General features: G+C 31.1%; 3 protein-coding genes across 13 annotated transcripts in view; 1 reads left to right on the top strand and 2 right to left on the bottom strand.

Annotated features, from left to right (window-relative positions):
• Nucleotides 1-753: 753 nt before the first annotated feature.
• On the bottom strand, nucleotides 754-4516 carry LOC106124165 (androgen-dependent TFPI-regulating protein). Its single transcript, XM_013320636.1, has 5 exons — nucleotides 4439-4516; nucleotides 2949-3120; nucleotides 2130-2276; nucleotides 1723-1943; nucleotides 754-1252 (listed from the first exon to the last, which is right to left on the bottom strand). The coding sequence occupies exons 2-5, from the start codon at nucleotides 3114-3116 to the stop codon at nucleotides 1069-1071; spliced, it is 720 nt and encodes a 239-aa protein (XP_013176090.1). The 5' UTR covers nucleotides 3117-3120; nucleotides 4439-4516; the 3' UTR covers nucleotides 754-1068.
• A 3338-nt stretch (nucleotides 4517-7854) lies between these two features.
• Nucleotides 7855-14835, top strand: LOC106124924 (androgen-dependent TFPI-regulating protein-like). Of its 3 annotated transcripts, none has more exons than XM_013321953.1 (6): nucleotides 7855-7950; nucleotides 11943-12011; nucleotides 12948-13119; nucleotides 13544-13684; nucleotides 14014-14234; nucleotides 14618-14835. In XM_013321953.1, the coding sequence occupies exons 2-6, from the start codon at nucleotides 12007-12009 to the stop codon at nucleotides 14802-14804; spliced, it is 726 nt and encodes a 241-aa protein (XP_013177407.1). In that variant the 5' UTR covers nucleotides 7855-7950; nucleotides 11943-12006; the 3' UTR covers nucleotides 14805-14835.
• A 2175-nt stretch (nucleotides 14836-17010) lies between these two features.
• Hr3 (nuclear hormone receptor 3 ROR-beta) overlaps nucleotides 17011-20749 on the bottom strand; it is a 103773-nt gene continuing 100034 nt past the window's right edge. For all 9 annotated transcript variants that reach the window (XM_013321673.1, XM_013321670.1, XM_013321671.1 and 6 more), the window contains 4 exons: nucleotides 20583-20691; nucleotides 20027-20145; nucleotides 19446-19596; nucleotides 17011-19185 (listed from right to left, as the gene is read on the bottom strand). In XM_013321673.1, the coding sequence (XP_013177127.1) occupies nucleotides 19059-19185; nucleotides 19446-19596; nucleotides 20027-20145; nucleotides 20583-20691 (506 nt within the window). In that variant the 3' untranslated portion in view covers nucleotides 17011-19058. The remainder of the gene's footprint in view (nucleotides 19186-19445; nucleotides 19597-20026; nucleotides 20146-20582; nucleotides 20692-20749) is intronic.

Here is a 20749-nt window from a genome sequence, read left to right as displayed (position 1 = left end):
AACTATCATATAATAAAAATTTTAATCACTTTTACATTTACATACTATGAGAAATATAAATAAAAAAATAGTAAAATTAAAAACATGACTGAAATCTATTCAAAAATTCCCTATTATATTGAAATTACTACCCATACTGGCAACACTAATAGTCTTGACCATGAAAAGTGGAACACAGCATTAGTCTGATCATTCTATGAAGCGACTGTAAACAAACAAACATACTTCGGTGTCTATAAATCAATAAACCGCTCAAATTTAGCCCCTGTCACATTACTATACAGCCTATAGTTAAATCACAACGCTTCAAATCTATCTTTGATAGCCAAAGAAAGTGTCCAACGTAAAATGAGCCATAACTCCAAGAGATAAATGCATGATACATTACTGAATAGACATCATTGTAGGCTAGTTTATGGGTCTTTGCATTTTGGTCGATACGTCGAGATTCTTTTTTCGAAAGTTTAAATCTATTCGAACGTTAACGGCCGTTGGTCAGTAACCTGTCATTTCTCCTACAGGCTTTGTTGACCTTGAAATATTGAATTTCTCAATCCTGTTATACATTAGCTGTTGCCCGCATTCCGTCCGCACGGGATAAAAAAAAAGTAGTCGATATGTTCATCCAGATTATGGCCTACATCTGTGCCAAATTTCATATAGATCCAATAAGCCGTTCCGAAGATACCTTCAAACAAACCTCCATCTATCAAACTAAATAAAACGGACCAAATAAAAATAAAACAAAACCAGTATATACTACAAAATATATAATTTTATTACTAAATTATTATTTGATCAGATTTTAACAATATACAATAATAAGTAAAAAACAATCAAGTTTTTATCGTTACTTAAAATTTTTAATTTCACGTATATATACATATATGTATTTACTTCTTTTAATTTACACAAGCATAATATATCAAAATGTACATTCAGTTATATATTCATACATCACATATTTAACCATTACCCTGTTTACGAAATCACTCCATTACTCTTCCACCTATTCGAGGAAAAACTTCGAATTACCAACATAATAAATCTTTATATTGGGAAATAATATCATAGTGGTTTCTTATTTATATATTTTCCATGTACAATATTATTTAATTTCCATTGCATGAAGTATGAGAATATCTTAATAAATAACATAACAGCACAAATAATCGGAAAGTAAATTGTTCCATAGGCCTTTGTTAATACTGGATAGATCCACATACCTCGTTCTAAATATGTGTACGTTAATCTGAAAGAGAAATTAATATATAAGAATATATAAATAATAAATAACTATAAAATAAAATTCGATTCTTGTAAGTATAAATATTTATCATCTGTGTTTGTTTAAGTATTTTTTTTCTTTTCGACGTGTTGCTTTAAAAGGAGCTAAAACTGTATCCCTTTGCACTCAACCCGCAAGAATTTTGGAGGCACAACATATGTTAGCAATATTGATTTTCCTAAACTTTTTGGTGCCTACTTTGGTAGATAACCACAAAACATAGAGCCTGTTTACCTACTTTTAGACATTATTAGTTAGATTCCTTTGGCGCGAATGGCGTGCTTTCGTTACCAAGCCAAGTGTCAGAATGATTCGTGAGGGGACATAAACGTCGACATTTTAGTAAGGCTAGTGTTGTTCCAGTACACCGGCACAGTGTCGGATTTTCTTTGTAACACTACTTTTAACAGAAATAAACAATATTTAATACTTACACTAGTAAATAAACAAAAAGATGAAACACACTATGCGCGACATATCTTAAATGTGACTTGGGTTCGAGCCTCGGTCGAAACAGAAGTTCCCAAAGCACAACTGGCACTATAGCTGTGTGTATCACGTGGTTAGATATCGGGGTCAGCACTTTGTCTATACTTGCCGGAAGAATGAGATCCCTATTGTAAAGGAATAACGACCAAAATACTGTGAAAACAAGCTGAAATAAAATAATGTGACGATTAGTAATTTGATGCAGTCTATTTTTCATGTATTACAAATGTTACCGAACGATAGTGAATACAGACTCTTTAGTATTTGCCTAAGCAAATTACAAAGTGATGTTTAATGTCACTTACTGACGATATAATTTTTTCTTTGTAATTGTAACATACTGTATACTTACAAAAGTTGAGGGCCAAATAATCGCAGCGAATAATGTATCTCTCAAGCCTTTTAAATGTTTTGGTAGTTTGTAGCTTATATTTTTCTTGTTTCTTAAAGTTGAAAAATCACAGATAAGACCAATTACCGCGTAGATGATTTGTAGACCCTGTAACAGTTATATATGACATATATTAGAATAAGAACAAACTGTTCCAAAAGGGTCCTGATGAAGGGCTCGAAACTAGTCGGTGCCACCACCGGACGAACACACATAACTATTTTAGCCATTTTTATATTGTTCAATTAATTCACATAAATTATTAAATTGTTTTTATTTCATTCTCATTTATTTGTTTTTGTATTGGCAACATTTAAGTACAAATTTCTATGCTGGCAACAATTATTCATTGGACATAAGTGTTTGCTACCATAACGCACGCTGTTTTTTTCTAAAATTAATTATTTTAAGTAACTATTCAATAAATAGTTAAAACAAACACGCTTGTTTAATTCAACATATATAAGTTTAATATAATGTCTCACGAAATTTGAATAATTTAACTAACTGTTCTAGTTGTACATAGTTCATTAGAACGATCGATCATTTAAAAAGACGAAGTTTGAAAACCATTGAACAGCTACAACTTTAGTTTTATTGGTTCTTTTACTCTACAATAAGTTCTCTATTTCTTAATCTGGGTGATATTTGAGTCTAAAAAGTTTGCAGCTTGAACATTGTTAAATCCATAAAAGAAATATGTAAATTAATAGTAAACTATTTAATTATTTTGTTTGTTTCGTTTTTATTAAATTGCCAGTAATTAAATACAGTACTTACAAATGTCCAACAGGTGAAGTATCTGGCCTGTAAATTACTAAAAGATTTTAGCACCGGATCATCCAAATGTTCTTTCTTTATTCCTTTCGCCATAAAATATATGTTTGAGAGATGCATTATTATAGTTGCAGCATATCCGAAAATTCTATAATATATATAATCTTCCATGACTCTGTAAACGACATAATTATAAAGAAATTATTACTTTATCGTATACAAAACAAATCGGACGAGTTAACTGTTAAGTTTTTGTTATAACTAAACGGTCGAACTATTAAAAAAAATATCTGCGTAGCTGACAGTAACATGAACGCAATTAAATTGTTTATTATTGACTTGTTTGAATGCTTTTATAAGTTGTATAACTGTTTAATAAGTTGTATAATAAGACTATTCTAATATTATATAAAAAAATATTTAACAAATAAACACAAAACATAAACGATTTCAAAAATTATTATGCCATTAGAAAGCTGTAATTGAGTAAAATAGACTATGATTTTTTTTATTCTTTTTTTATTTCCGCGTGGATGAAGTTGCAGACAAAAGCTATTTTATACTCACAGTGAAGTTCGGTAACTGAGGATTATCTTACGTTTAAATGTATTACAAGAAATCTATATACTAAGGAACGTTCAGATACAATTAAACGAACGCAGTAGTTAGTATGTTATTAAACTTCATTATCAAGCACTATGCATGCATCATATCCGGCCAGCTGAGAAAACGCTGACAGAATCCAATAATTACAAGAGCAAAGCAAATCTAATCACTTTTAACTATCTTACTAATATAAATGCGAATGTTTGAATGTATGGATAGATGTTTGTAAGCAGGTATCTTCAAAATGGCTACATAGATTTTAATAAAATTTGGCATAGATGTAGTCTAGAATATACTCTGGAGCACATTGGCTAATTATTAAGTTTTTTTTTATTTTCGAGTGGAAGGAGTCGCGGGCTACAACTAGTGATATAATAATAAACGATCGTGTAACGACAACAAAGTAATGTAATATAAGATAAGTAATAAAACCGGATTTATAATCATTATCTACATTTTATCGTGTCAATGATTCACCTATTTAAAAATTGTTTAAACTTAATAGTATTTGTAATACATAACTAAAATGAAGAAGTATATAGAGTTATTTTTCCAATAGATGCATATTCTTTATTTTATTTGATACTGGCTGTCGCCCGCTACTCCGTCCACGTGGAATTAAGAAAAACTTAATAGCTTATGTATTCCAGACTATGTTCTGCGTATATAGGAATTTCAGTGAGATTCATACAGATGTTCAGAAGATAACATCTAACAAACATTCATCCTTACATTTCAACATTCGCATTTATAATATTAGTAAGTTAATTATTTAACGTTTAGTAATTAATGAGTGTTTAATTCCTTAAAAGTTACTTTAATATTCTCATATACCATAATTTTATAATAAGCGTATATTTTTAATTTATGAAAATAAATATATTTACCTTTTTTTATTTCTTTTATGGAATTTTTTATATCAACACCTTTAGGAAATATACCACTGACCCGACCACTGCCATCCAGTAACGGTAAAACACTACGTACGTACAAACTGATTTCGCGTGAGCCGGCCTCATATCAGATATGCAATTTACAACCTAAATGCAACTGGGTAAAGACTAAATTGTAGTGCATGTTGTTTGAAGGTATATCTATAGTAGAGTATCCCCATATGACTTTGAATCTTATGGACTGGCTTTACATTATATAATTTTTTAACGTTGTATTTAATATTGCATATGTATACATATTCCTATATTTGGTAATGAAAGCTATGTTTAGCTTTAGCCAGTTATTTTTTTTAATTCACTCATCCATTCGTTGGGCTATGACGATTATAGTAATTGGTAACTTTTATTTTATCAAAAGTAAAGCTATTCACTTTAACTATTAAAAAGCAGTAGGCGCTTTTCAATTCAAACAAAAATATTTTCATGTTTAAACATTTTCATGTAGGAACGGCCTTAATTCTTAATCCAATGCCTCGTCTTTCATTGCATAAATTTAAAAGCAGTTTTTCAAAATATTCTAAAAGGCCGAGAACACATCTTTGATTCTGGTGTTACGATGTCCATGGGTGTTGAGGAATTCTATATACTAAAGGTTTCACTACTCATTTGTGCCCTTATCGTTTAAAAATACTAGAGCTATGAATTTCACACTAGGGAGAAGAGAATCAGACATTTGTAGACAAAAACACTCTTTTCATGTCTTTATCTTATATCGTTGTACCAAGGAACTATGAAATTAGCTGTGTATATTATTAGAATAAAAATATTTTATATTAGAAAACTTTATGGAAAGAGTTTGCATTTTACTCAAAAAGCATAAATTTAAAAATACATAGAGCTAAAACACTATATAGGTATATAATTGATTTCTATAGGTGTAGAGATTTTAGAATTTTCATAAAAGTTAATAACAACCTTAGAGTTATGACCTTGGCTTTAAGTTTAAACTAAAGTCATTTATTGTGAATTTCTGAGCCCCAAAATCCCTGTTTAAAACATACTGTTATCTCTTGTCTCTGGGTAATCAAAGATAATGAAAGGGATAACGATATATTTCATACATAGATTTTGGTCTCAAAAACTCACGGTTAGTCACTTAACATAAAACTTAAATTCATATATTTGATATCTTTAAGTGTTGAAATCTACCAGACTGTAAAATAAATTCTGTATTTGTACTCATTTTATTCTAGTGATGTAAAAAATATTAATTATTCAACATCATATACCACTCGTGTGAAATACATTAAAATTATTATTTTATTTTTTTAAATAAAAAAAAACAAAATTTTTAAACTGTCAAATAAATATTAACAGTGGTAGAGCCCGCTTTAACATTTTCGCACGAATTGGCCCGGTTCTCCCGGTGAAATACCATGACCACACAGAAGACAGGCGTCAAGTGGAAGCAATTCCGCGTTTCGTCTGATAAGTGTGCGTGCCGGAGGCTTAATTTAGTCCTCTTTCCCTTCCTACCTTTTTACTTATAAGAAAAGGATGGGAAGTGGAAGTGGACTTTGCGGATGAGAGGGTGAATGGAAAGGGAATATATTTTCATTCTGTGCATCCTCTCCTCCGTCGATTAAAGGTAGGCAACGAATATGCCATTGCGTATATCACTTCGCTATATCAGCGATTTCAGGGAGCCGCTCGCTCGTTTGCCATTTTATGAAAAAAAAATCTACCTTTTTCTTTTTTTTCATTAACTCTTGATATGCCTTAGTTACCCAACTTAAATAAAACAACAATGTATCATTGTTCTTGATTATTATTCTTAACGCACTATACTAAGAAGATTGAAATAAAGCAATGGTAAGGTTTCTTAAATCCTGTCTTTGAGTGATCTTAACGCGATTGTCTGATTATATTAAACTAAGAATCGACTATACATACAAGTTAACTACTTCAGGTACAAACAATAAACATTTTTTATTAGTATAAAGTCCACTTGTATTACATACTAGCTGTGGCCCGCGACTCCGTCTGCGCGAAATTAGAAAACTTAATTAATAGCCCATGTGTTCTTCCAGAATATGTTCTACATCTATGCCAAATTTCAGCGAGATCAGTGAAGCCGTTCTGGAGATATCTTGTAACAAACATCCATGCAGTAATCCAAAAATTTGCATTTTTGATATTGCTATCCCTCTCATTCTTTAGGAAAACAGGGACAACTATATTTATTAACTTAATTCTTTAAAAAAAATCATCGTAGCATCTTCTCTTGACAGGGATCAGGTCTAGAAACAGTTTTTTTTTGTGCCAGATCTTCGTGTACCCAGTCTATAAACGGTCAGCATAATTCAATTTTCCTTTCCATGTTATGCTGTAGTTTATAAAATTAAAATTAATGAACTCAAAAACAAAAACAATTAATTTTGTTTTTGAGTTTATTAATTCAGACATCTGAATCAAGGTCATTTTTAATTGACTCAAAACTTAACCGACCGGTGTCCGACCGTGTGTGTTATCAAAGACATTTAAAATATACATTTTAATAGACATGACACTACGAATTAAACCGCACGAAAAAAATTCTACTGGTAGAGTTTTGGTTGTATTATTTACACTTTTTAAGTGCGGTCTATGTGTGATTATATTTTAAGGAAAATTCTCAGAATGTCCGCTCTAACATTTATATAACATTTGAATCTCTATGGTCCTTATTGTAGTTATCATTTGTAATGGTTGAAATAATACAAAATTGTTTTCTTATTAGTTAAATCACATAATTACAGATTCATATACAAAACAAAATAACATATAGTAGATAAAATTTATAATTTTATGTTAAGTATATTCACTTATAAATATACACACGCACATAAAAATACACACACACACACACACACACACATTTACACACACACTTACACACACACACTGTACTTGTTTATTCATAAATTAGTTGTCTATTTTTCTACAAAAATAATTATAAAATTTACATGTAAGGGAAGTCCTTTGCTCCTTAAGTACAAGTCTTCTTAGTTAAGGAGCAAAGGCAACATAGAATTTAGAATTTTTTATCTATAATAATAAAGATTTTTTTTAATTTTTCATTTTCAATTATTAATACAAAAGAATATGTAATGTTATGTAACTCAATTGAGATTTTAGTTAAATCTCAAATATGTTTTTGTTAAGGCTCAAATAAACTGCAAAAAAAATCGTTTTCCAGCGAAAAATATAGACACTGGAAACAATTAAATTATTTTTTGTATTACATAAATAAAACTGTTAAATGAAATATAACTATTTATATTATTTTTAAATTAAAGTTTATTATCCGCTTTAAAGAGAACCTTGTCAGAGATTAAGCGCAGTGTGTCGTAGTGTCTAAGTAAATTGGCTGTACGTAATAACTTCCTACAGATTAATACGTATAACAAGTTGAGGCTTTAGAATACAGCCTTAGTTGTAAGCGCACTTGGAACCAGAGAACGTGTGTGAGTTTCTTTTGTTCATTTACTTTTAAATTTTAAAAATCATTAAAGAAAAAACTTAAAGTTATAAAATCACTTCCTTATTTATTAATGTAAGTTAAGTTTAAGTAATTTTTAATAAGTTTAAGTATATGTGCGTATATTTTAAAGTTTTCTGTTATTAGTGTTCTCTTACTTATGTGTAATGTAGGCATATGTTTAATAAAAAGTCTTGGTAGATTTGTATCAAAATATTATTGTTTTTTGTTTATTTTAAAGATAGGAAAACAATATTTCATACCAGAAAAGCGTGAAGCGTAATAAAAATGACCATAATAGTGTTATTTGCGCTAATTTAGTGAGTACAGATCAAAATCACATATATGGTGCTTAAACGAAACTCTATTTATAACCAGCCAGAGACTTCGTGCTCACGGAATATTCGTTTTATACAAAACATCTTACTAATATTATAAATGCGAATGTTTTGGAGATGTTTGTTTGAATTTATCTACGGAACGGCTGAACGGATCTTGATGATATTTGGCACAGATGTATAACGTAGTCTGGAAGAAGACCCAGGCTATTTAATAAGTTTTTTTTTTATATCATAAGGTGGCTAACGAGCGAGCGGCCACCTGAAATCACTGAAATAGCGAAGTGACCGTTGCCCATAGACATACGCAATTGCATATGCGTTGCCTACCTTTAATTGACGGAGGAGAGGATGCACAGAATGAAAACATTTTCCCCTTCCATGCATCCTCTTATCCGGAAAGTCCACTTCTACTTCCCATCCTTTTACTATGAGGATGGGAAGGGAAAGTGGACTAAATTAAGCCTCCGGGACGCACACTCATCAAACGAAACGCGGAATTGCTTCCACTTCACGCCTGTCTTCTGTGTGGTCGTGGTATTTCACCGTGCGAGCCGGGCCAATTCGTGCGAAGGTCTTAAAGCGGGCTCTACCATTGATGTTGTTTTTAATTCCGCGCGGACGGAGTTGCGGGCGACAGCTAGTGTAGTATGGAAAAAGAAGTAATATGTGACTTATGTATAGTTTTATTATCAATCATAGTATATTAAATAAATGTGACAATTATATTTTATTAAGATATATATTTTGTAACAAACGTTCTTTTTTGTCTTGTTTGAGTGAATATAAAATCGCACGTTAGTAATAAAACGAGTAAACAACGTTACGTCGGTATAGTAGCATACTAATCAGTGTGATATATCAGTATATAAGACGTGTTTATTACATATAAACATATTTTTTATTATTCCTATATACGTACTTTTTCACATACACTTAGTAATGAGGTAAATCTTATCATGGGTTTTAAACATCCGCTTACATTTTTAAAAAGAAACACGGTAATGAAAAAATTATCCAACATTACTTACGGTAGTAACGCACTTTATTAAATCTCGTTTCGTCACTTGTCGTCGGGATAAACCCCGATTATACTAAAACCACTAGTAAAGTAACTCTTATGATCACTAAGAAAAGGTCTTGCTTGTTGTGGTGTCGGGTGGGAAATTCCAAAGATACCCTGCTTCTGGAAGCAGGTGACCAAACTAAAGTGCAAAGGGTTCCATAATCTCCAAGGAACGCACTGAACCCTTCAACATTTGACTTACGAGGAGAGGCAGAACTCTATCTGTGACTCCACACTTTAACGACAACTTAGGACAACAAATGTCACCGTCTTCCACCATCATCAACCAAGGCCTAGTCACCCTTAACTTGAATAAGCTCCGAGACTGTCGATGGACATGTATAATCGCATGACAACAGCGATAAAACAGATTTACCTAAATATTGGACTTTAAAGTCCATATTTACCTCAGTTATGGACTTTAAAGTCCATAATTTAGGCAAATCTGTGTTAAATTGTTCATCAGCTCACTATACGTCCCCACCTAGGGCTCGGAGCCTACCCTAAGTTAAGGGTGATTAGGCCATAGTCTACCACGCTGGCCAAGTGCGGGTTGGTTGACTTCACACATATCTTTGAATTTCTTCTTAGATATGTGCACGTTGCATCACGATGTTTTCCTTCGCCGTAAGAACGTCAGATAAATGTACATATATAAATCGGAAATCGAAAAAAACATTGGGACATGGCGGGATTCGAACCCAAGACCTGCAGATTGCAAGTCAAGTGCTTGACCCTTGAGCCACCGACGCTCTTAAATTATTAACAATTGATAATTATAGTTAATACCCGTGTGAAGTCGGAACACATTTAGTTTTACTATATTCCTTTAATTTTATTTTGTTTTTTTTTTATAAAATTTAATTGTTACTTATATTGAGCCCTTGATATGAACACATTTATTGCGATGTAAACAAACTTTCATAACCGTTTTATAATATGTGTAGGTCAACCAATTTATTTAACATTACGCAATCATTAATTTGAAGGAAACTTGTTTACAAATACTTTGTTCATATAATATAAACTAATGAAAAATTGATTTTTCATCGGATATATAGTATAACTTCTGACAGAAGACATAATTTCATATAATAAAGCAATACATAATTTTAATAATTCTATGATATTTGTTATTGTTAAAGTTAGTAAATATAAAACAAGACTGAAGACAGTAAGAAAAACCAATTTCGTTTTTCCCTACTTTTAGACATAATTAATTAGAATCCTTTGGTGCGAATGGCGCGCTTTCATTACCAAGTCAAGTATCAGAATCATTAGTGAGGGGACATAAACGTCGACATTTTAGTAAGGTTAGTGTTGCGCCAGTACACCGGCACAGTGTCGAATTTTCTTCCTAAGTTACTCACGAGAGTAATGTTTAAGTGGTTTGAATTCAAGCAACGTTCCATCCTAACATCCTAGAGTAGGGATTTGTGTTCATTCTTTCTCTCCCTAACTGGTTAATTATTGATTCGATTACTCTCAGTTTTAAAAAGTTATCTATATTACTTATTGATTTTTAATTCAATTTCCGTATCAAATAAGTTTTTGTGAATAAATAATTTGACAAGGCCATAATCAATGTTATATGTCGAAAACGTGCAATTCCAATTACTGTCTTATTTTACTAAAATACGACTAACTGGTTTTACAAGATTTTCCTTTAAAAATGACCTAAACTAAATTCTATTTGCCGAACAAATCCTTCACATTTAAGTTAAGAATACGTTCCTCGTTATCATTCGAAATATGCTCTAATCTTTATATATATAATTCTTCTGTGAGTGTGTCTGTCACTGAACTTCTCTCAAACGACTGGACCGATTTTGATGAAATTTTTTGTGTGTGTTCAAGGGGATCTAGGAATGGTTTAGATTCACAATTTTGTCCGCTGGACAATGTTTTTTTAATTAATTTTTAATTTATTAGTAGTTGTTGATTTTGGAATGTTTTACATTGTATCCGACAGACGGCGCTACCATCGCAGTGTCAAATTGTCAGACAACGTCTGTCGGGTCCGCTAGTTATTATGTATATATATGAGAACTGCAGCATTCAATTGTCGAATTACTTGTATAAAAACATATTGACATCTCACTCATTCTCTTTGAAAAAACAGAGACAAAAATATTTGTATACATTGAGTGTGGAATTTCACAGTAACATTGCGTTCTAACATTTATATATAGTAGACAATTATACATATTTGTATACTAGCTGTCAACCGCGACTCCATCCGCGCGGAATGAAAAAAAATATAATTAGTAGCCTATGTGTTCTTGCAGACTATGGTCTATATCTATGCCAAATTTAAAACAGATCCATACATCTATACATCCATCCATTCATTCAAACATTCCCATTTATTATATTAGTAAGATTAGTAAGAATTAAAAGAGAATAAATCTATATCATATATAGAATATAATAACCGTGAAATTTTATTTAGTATTTAGGTAAAATATATTATTGTCTTTGTCTTTTCAATGAGAATGATAAGGAGGATATGTTTCCATACAAATAATAAGCTAGACACATGATTCTATTTACTAAATAATATATTACTTTTAGGTATTGGGGACTGAGCGACTGGGCGAAGCAGTTCTAAATGTAAGGAAAACATACTTCACAAAAAATGACGTAAGTATTTAATATTGCTTTTTAAAAAAAATATATTCTCTTGCCAGTAAATCTCATTACAATGTTGCAAAAAAAATTGTAACTTTGTTTTAAATATTTATACACAAAAACGCGTTAAAGTTTTGAGAACAAAATATTGTTTTTACATTCTTATTTTTTGTTTTGGAAACTTTGTGCAACAAAAATTTTTTTTTCGCCATATTTTCCAAGAAATTAGCATAAAATCCTTCCTTCCATAAAATAAATACACATATATCCATCACAAGTATTTAAATGTATATACAATAATTATAAATTGACTAAAATAATTTTCCGTGAAAACTACCGAATGTCTAATTTTAGTCCACTTTCCTTTCTCACTCTTTTTCTTTTAAGAAAATAATGGGAATCGAAAGTGTATTTTCTGGATAAGAGGACTCAAGGGAAGCGAAATTATTCTCTTTCTGTGTATCTCTCCTCCGTCGATGAAGGTAGGCATCGCATCTACAGTTTCGTATGTCCATAGACAACGATCGCTTCGCTAAATTAGCAATTTCAGGTGTCCATTCGCCCGTTTGCTACATTATGATATAAAAAAAAAGTTTTCACTAAACCCAACTTGCATATCAAATTAATCAGAGACTAACTATCGCCTACGATTACGTCCGCGCCGAATTAAAAAAAAGGTTAGTCTGTGTTCTTTCAAGCTAAGTTCTATATATACTCGTAGATGTAGAACTTAGCTTTTTTTACCAGTCCCACACACCCTGATGAAGGGCCCCCAATAGGCTCAAAACTCGTCTGTGCCGCCACCGGACGGACACATACGTGAGTGTTTAGTCGTTTTTATATCAGTATATTAACTGTACTAAGACTAAAATAAAAAAGAAATGTGTTTACACGTATTTCCCAATATTCATTAACTAATAATTGTTCACAATTTCTCATTAATTTTAGATTAACAAAGAACTACGCCCCCTATCGTCTGGTCGGGTACGCGTCCGCACTGGCTCTACATGGCGGCAATTCCTTGGTCATGTTCTTGGCCCTCCAGGGTGATATTATGAAGGATCCACAAATAAAAACATTTGCAGATTTACAATGGGCATATATCACTATTTGGAATGTAGTAAGTTAAATTTTCTATCTTAGAACATTGCTTGTATCACTGCCTTCCTCATTATTTAATACGCGATATATTTTGTGAGCGTAAAATTAAATTTTGGAATGTGACGAAAATGTAAAACTTAATATAAATCTAAATATACTTCTCCTTTTCAAGATATCTTTGATAACAATTTTCTGTTCAATTAATTACAAAATTGTTAAATTTAATAATTAATTGCATTATTTCTTAAGCAAAAAATTAATTATCCTAATTAAACTGTTAAATTATTTAATAATACTCAACATTTTAAAGTATTTAATTTTTTTTTACAATTATTTGGAAACAAAACTTATTTTTATCTCGATTTTGCAGACCTTTTTTTAACTATTTTTTGAACTTCGAAGCTAGTACTCGTATGTATAATTATATGAATATTTCCTTCCAGGTTTTTCAATTATTGTACCCGTGCTTAGGAATTTTATGTGATTTACCAGCAATATTAGAAATTAAGGAACACGTTCTCATAAAACAATTGAAAACATATAGAGAAATTTTATTCGCAAGTATTATAATACCAGTTGGCATTGTGAGTATGATTTTTTTATAATGAAGAAACTACCGCCTAATCTAAATCCTTTAATCTAATATTAATCCTTATGTTCCGACTAAAATGGACAGTATCAGAAAATTAACATCGCCTCGTGTACGACGGAATTCCTATCCTCTTTATTTTGCGCTGCCAGAGTCGAGTAAATCCAAAAATTCCCGCTTAGACTCCCCTATTATAAATGAACAAATATCGATTATTGATGTTTTATTCGATTCGTATTCCACAAATTATCGAACTCTGTCGATGTTCTAAATTTAAAATATATTATTGACCTATTTTTTATTGTTAATTTTTTTCTATTTCAGTTTATAGCATTCGTATTCTGGCCGATATATTTATACGACAGAGAATTAATATTCCCAGCTTTTATAGATAAAGTGTTTAGTCAAGGATCAAATCATGTTATGCACACAGCCATAGCGTTAATTCTAGCTTGGGAGTTCATTTTCTTGCCAAAGTCCGCGCCAGAATCGCACAAGATCAATCTTATTCACACTTTCGGATGTTACTTATTATATTTAATCGTGTAAGTTGTATAGCTATTTATATTCATAACTATCAAAATCTCTTATCGTTATGATATGTTAAGGATAAAAAAGTTATATGTACAAGTACATATTTTAGCCTAACATAACTTGGGACTTAACTTTTAGCTACACATATATAAAAACATTTTCAAAGTTAAAATGTTAAGTAATGACCGCCTTCTTCTGTACGTAAAGTTAATTGTTTACATATTTTTTTCTTTGGTTTGGTATATAAAACTTAACAAGAAACAAGGTTCAGGCTAAGCGCCATCTGCGGCCGGTCACCTCAAGCCCGGTGAACCTGTAAATGCCTCATCAAGGCAAACAGTAACAACTCTAATATTTTGATAAACAATTTGTTTTTAATATTATTATTTTTCAGATTTTTCTCAACATACTTCCGTATTGGAGCATGGCCGTACCCGTTTTTGAAGCTAGCGCAGGGGACAATTTTCTTCCCAATGATATTTATTAGTGTCGGTGTGTTAGTATATCTAATATACCTAGCTCAATGGCCTATTAATAATTTAATATGGGGCACCAAAGAAATTACCAAGAAAATTAATTAAAACGTCAATAAACTTCGTTTACAAGTAAGACTAGAAATGTATTAATTTACTACTATCCTAAAAAAAAACATCCTTTATTCCTTCCCGATTTACTTGAAGTTAGCTAGAAATTTAAAACATCCTTTATTGCCGTCATAACGTATCTCGGTATCTTTCATAGAGAATGAACGGGATGAAAATATATTTGTGAATATGTTTCGACAATTGAATTTCAAGGTCAACACCTTTAAGAGATCGTTGGAACAATTGTTCAAGGTGACTTATATATACTAGAAATAAAACACGATCCTTTGCAAGTGATTCCAGAATAATAATAAAAACAATAACATTTATTTTCTATTGGTTCTCAAACTCCATTCTTCATCTACTTTAAGGTACAATGTTTTGTATTGAGTTCATAAATCAACAAAGCTTAATTATATATACAGGTTGATCGAAAAAGCATATAACAGTTTCAAAGTTAAACTGTATCATATTTTGTATCTTTTAATATTTCGATCAACTTGAATATACATAATATGTAATTATATATTCTGATCTCTTTACATAGATATAGGTTTTTATATTTCAATTTTTATATGTTTAGTTAATGTGTAAAAATACGTAATATTCAGTTTAACAAATCAATATTTTTTTTTGTAATATAAAATAATTATCTCATAGAAAAACAAGAGGTACAAAATTTTACTATTCCACAATGTTCGACACACCCGTACATTTTGGTATCATCGTTTAAGTATAAAATAGAAGCTCTTTTAGAATAACTGATATAAAAGTAACAAAGGAAACAAATGACCTACGTACAAATCACACGAAACACACAAACATATTATCCCAAAATTTTCGCAAATATCATTCTTGCGTCTATACGAAATCGTTACTTTACACGCTATCGATTAGTGTCCAATTCTATTATATTGTTTTTAGTGAAAATTTAGCAAAACATAGTATAAAAGTTTTAGAAATACCTACTAAATCTACTCAGCAATTAAACGTTTACCCTATTCCTATCCCTATCACACTAACACCCCTCAATCGCTTGCGATGAAGAGATACCGCGTGTTACAACATTCTCGAATGTTATGCACCAGTCTCCAAGTCTACGAGTTTTAAAGACGAAATTTATATAGAATGGACACGATACGGTTTTAGTAACATCCTGTTTAGAAAAACACAGATATCAAGTTTTTTTAATGTTGTCATAATATTTTCTATTTTAAAAATGTTAAAATAAATTCGACATAAAGTGGAACTACCTGTATCTAAATCCAATAACATGCGATAGTCTGATTTATATTGTTATTTGTAAGGAAGATATAGATTTGTCGTTCTTTTATAAATATATTATTTATTTGGATTTGGACAAGGTTATGTTCCATAGATTTATGCATAGACGGTTATTTTTTTTTATTGTTTAGGCAAAAGCTTAAACTGTTTCAGCCGATTTCTTTCAGTCTTAGTGCTTTTAAATTTCACCGTGCTCTAAAATAATCAATTAATGGGAAATGTCCGTTTTAATATGAAAATTCATATTACTTGTTTATTCTTAAATACGAATGATATCTTGATTATTTATTCCATCGCATTATAATTGAATCAGTCTCAATTTTCATTGAAAAATCGGACATTCCTCATTGGTATGCCGAAATAATTATACCACTAAATCATCTAAATTTAAGCGACTAATTTTATAATATAAACATAATTGTAACATTTGTAACAAACATCGTAACGTTTGGACAAACTTTGTAACGTTTGGAACCAACTTTGTAACGTTTGAAACCAACTTTGTAACGTTTGGAACCAATTTTGTAACATGTGACATCTCTATGAATTTGCGTATGTGGCTGTAAAAGTTATATTTTGATTAAACATTCAACGGCTCTCTAACAACTATATTCATATTTTATAATTTGAATTAAACATATTTGAAATATATCTTTATATAACAGTGTGTATTTTTTTTAAAGTAATATTTGAACCACCAGTATAATATTTTTGTTAAACTCTATATATTCTCACTATATATGTATATTTATAACTATGGTATTGATATTTAAAAAATCTATGTGTATGTGATTTTAATGAGACTGTCAAAAATAAATAAAAAAAAATAAAAAAAATCAAAGCCATATAACGGAACAAAAAAATAAAACAAAAAATATAGACAATAACAGATTGCTTTATTTAACAAAAAATATATAATATATAGAAAGGAAAAAAAACAACATTTTTCACGTGACTTTTCAAGATTAACATCTCTCAATCCAAGTGGAAAATCTGTTTTTATTTTTAATAGAATGTAAAATTAAAAATAACCCATCGAACCTTATTATGATATTTAATATAAAATACATATGAATATTAGCTATTTACAAAATACGAGTTAAGATTTATACTTTTTTAACACTATTATAAACCAGTCTATAGTAAAGGCTATTCGACAAAACTTAGCGTAAGTGTTAGAAAATTGATGGTTATAGATAATTCTAAAAACGTAGCAGGCAATTTAGATGCGTCAAAATTACGTAAACAATCAAATATTTAGCAATAATTAAAGAAAAAATGTAAAAAAAAACTTACCAAAAAGCGAAATAACTTACGTATAATTGTAAAAAAAATGTAAAAAATGTACTTTACTGTTTAAAATACTAAGGTAAATATTATGCATCAACTTATTTTTTGTATTATGCGGTACGAATTAAAAAAATCCAAACATGGCACCCAAGCGAAGAAAAGTGCAAACACAATGAGATCAAATTTAATCAACAAAGATACAAAAAAAACTGTAAATTGCCTGCTATACATACAAAACGCATTTTTGTCTCTACAATTTAATTAACCCCATCCCGTTTTTGAATGCCATTAAAAAAATAGCGTTCATTTTACAAATCATCCACGAACATTAATCTAAAAAATTGATGATACAAAATCGAAATAAAATAACGATACAATAAACAATATCGTATAAAAATCGTGCGTTAAAAATTAACATTAATTTGAAAAATGAACACATGAAAAACGCTGGTGGTATTCTACATAACAAAAACGCTTCGACTTTCTCATCTCAGTACAAGGTGAAAATAAAGTCAAAGGTTACCGTCTATTTCCACTAATAAAACAACTACAGACAAAAACATATAGTCATCCCGCTCATTCTCATTTAAAAAGTAGAGATAACAATATGTAAGAAGAGTTACAAAAGTGGAAATTAGCGGTTAAATATAAATAAACTCAATACCGCGGCACTCAAAAACGGAATGTTTTCTTCTGACTGTACTTTTTGTTCACCGCGCATCAAAACCTTATGATGCAACTTAATTTAATTTAAATTACGTTATATATTTTTCAAAGGTTTTCCGTTGCTTTGTTTAATGTGTTCGACTCATTTGATCCATTAAAACAAGCTAAAGAAAATAAAAAATACAAAATAAGGCAGTATTCTGTAAGCCTACATTACATAATCCGACATTCTACAACTGAAGAAGAAGAAAAAAACATCAATATTAATAATCATTTGAAATAAATAACAAGTTACATTTCTCTTTTAAAATAACTAATAAAATAATTAAAAAAAGACCTATCCATAAAATGTCTCGCTTATAAGAAACTGTTGTGTGATCTTCAAAACCTGTCTACATCTTTATAACTTTTATTTATTTCTTAATAAAAACTCTATTTCTATTATTATATCTTTATATATAATTATTATTTCTTCATTCAAAGTTAGATACAATTTACGATAATAATATTCCGTCCTTTATATACATACAATATGTAATACACATATGATTATATTACATATTGTTGAATATAAAAAGGGCATACTCTCAGGTTCCGCGCGTTCCCGTTACATAACTCATAGTCTCGCGAACATTAAAACCCACAAACATCAATGGATACGTTGTCATAATAAATGTAAATAATCTGAAGACACTCGCTCGTCCCTAGAATCGAATTAAATAAACATTTAAATATTAATATTGTACGTACGTACCTATACGTAAATATTATATTATAACAGTCTCAAAGTACATACATACAATTATAAATAGGTTAACAAACGACGTGCGGATGTCTTCAGTTCCAGTTAAGGAAGGAGGGGAGACTAAACGAAACGTAGCTGTCGTGTCTTGATATTGATACCGGGCCCGCCTCACTGCCGCCTGAATGCATCCGTAGGCAAAAATGAGATCGAAACTGTCGCGAGTCTGTCGTGATCCTGTCACCTGTCGCGAGCCAGTCACCTGTCGCCTAAACGTGTGTGTAGTCGAGCACGCTGTCAAGAGAGAACAGCTCCTTGTACAGCGCCGGGAACATGTGCTGCGGGTGCGCTGCTTTGAAGCGGCACAGCGCCTCCAGATGCATCAGCGAGAGCTCTCTGTAAACACAATTTATATTCTAAGCTAATGTCATGTTATAACTGACCTTTATATTAAATTGGACAGGCTATAACCTGTGATATTTTGTGCCGATTTCATTCACTCAAACTAATACAGATTAGACATTTACGACGCTAATAGTACAATGCTTTAACGTACGAACGATGGAAAAGCTGTCATTCCCAAGTAGCGATCCAGTTTGTATATAAAAAATCAGTATCTTACACGGGACAGTTTTGTTAGTAGACAGGTTACTGACCTGAAGGTGGGTATCTTAGTGAGCAGCGTGTCTAGTACGGTGACGTCACCCTTGAGAGGTGCGTGGTTGGTCTCTATCTCGTGCCGCATGGCCGCCATTGACATGTTGAACAGGCACTGGATCTCAGGGTTGCCGCGCACGCCGTGCCGTTCTGCAAAACACAATAATATATTATTAAATAGTTCACAACCCTACACACTTCGCTAATATGATGACGTTACACGAACTCAAATAGTTAAAGAATAATCGATATAATGATGACAAGAATTTGGATTATTTCATTTGTTTCTTCTATAAATTACTTCGCAAAATGTCCTTCATTTAATACAAAAGTCTGGTGAAATTATCAACAGTATTTTAAAAGCAATGCCTTCAAAAAAGGTTGTATATCAAATTCTTGTGTTTAATATAATAGATACTATATAAACGCCGATATTAACAATAGGCAAGATTTATTCATTTTAAAATAAATCATTGGCCAACCTCCAGCAATGGAGAGGTATAAATCGTGCTTTCCGTTTAATAATAATAAATAATACAAACAATGTTAATACAAATAACATTCGTAATACAATACTCACCTGGCCAAAGAAGTACAAGGCTCTGGTACAGCGCGAGTTCTGTCTCCGTCAGTTTGAGTCGTGCGATTGTCTTCGCTGCGTCGAAGATGCCAACAACCAGTGCCATATCTCGAGGGTCGCTACAAATATTAATATAAAACATGAGTTTCGATTGCAAAAACACAGACAAAAACATAGAGCCATTAATATCCATTTTATTTGATTAGAAATACCAATAATATATTTAGATAGATAAGAAGACTAAAATTACGAATACATAAGAACTTGGAGCGAAATTTCGTCATCGAGCGTCTAGGTTCAAACCCTGCCATGTAGCAATTTTTTAAATTTTCGAATTTCAAATATATCAGGGGTTCTTACGATGAAAGAAAAATCGTGATGCAACCTGCATATAGGCGAAGAAATTCAAAAGTGTGAATTCAACCCGCAGTGGGCTAGCGTTTTTAACTATGGCCTATTCATCACTAAGATGAGCGTAGGCCCCTTGGTGGGGACATAAGCTGACAATATAAGGTCATTGTCCTTTAATTAAAAAACTATGTAATTTGTAACTTACCGAGCATGTACGCACTCCCGTATAGGCAACACTACATCTCCGTACAGCACTTGTTCGCGGTTCACGTCGATCAGCCGCGACAGACGCACTATGGCAAGTTCAAACGAGCCTGCAATACAGGAACAATGATCAAGAAATGTTTATCCTTCTACCGTCTGCATAATGAA

The sequence above is a fragment of the Papilio xuthus genome, unplaced genomic scaffold, assembly GCF_000836235.2.
Source record: "Papilio xuthus unplaced genomic scaffold, Pxut_1.1 DF825946.1, whole genome shotgun sequence".
NCBI lineage: Eukaryota > Metazoa > Arthropoda > Insecta > Lepidoptera > Papilionidae > Papilio > Papilio xuthus.
The sequence above is the reverse complement of the archived record's forward strand: the minus strand, read 5'-3'. Positions and strand labels throughout refer to the sequence as shown.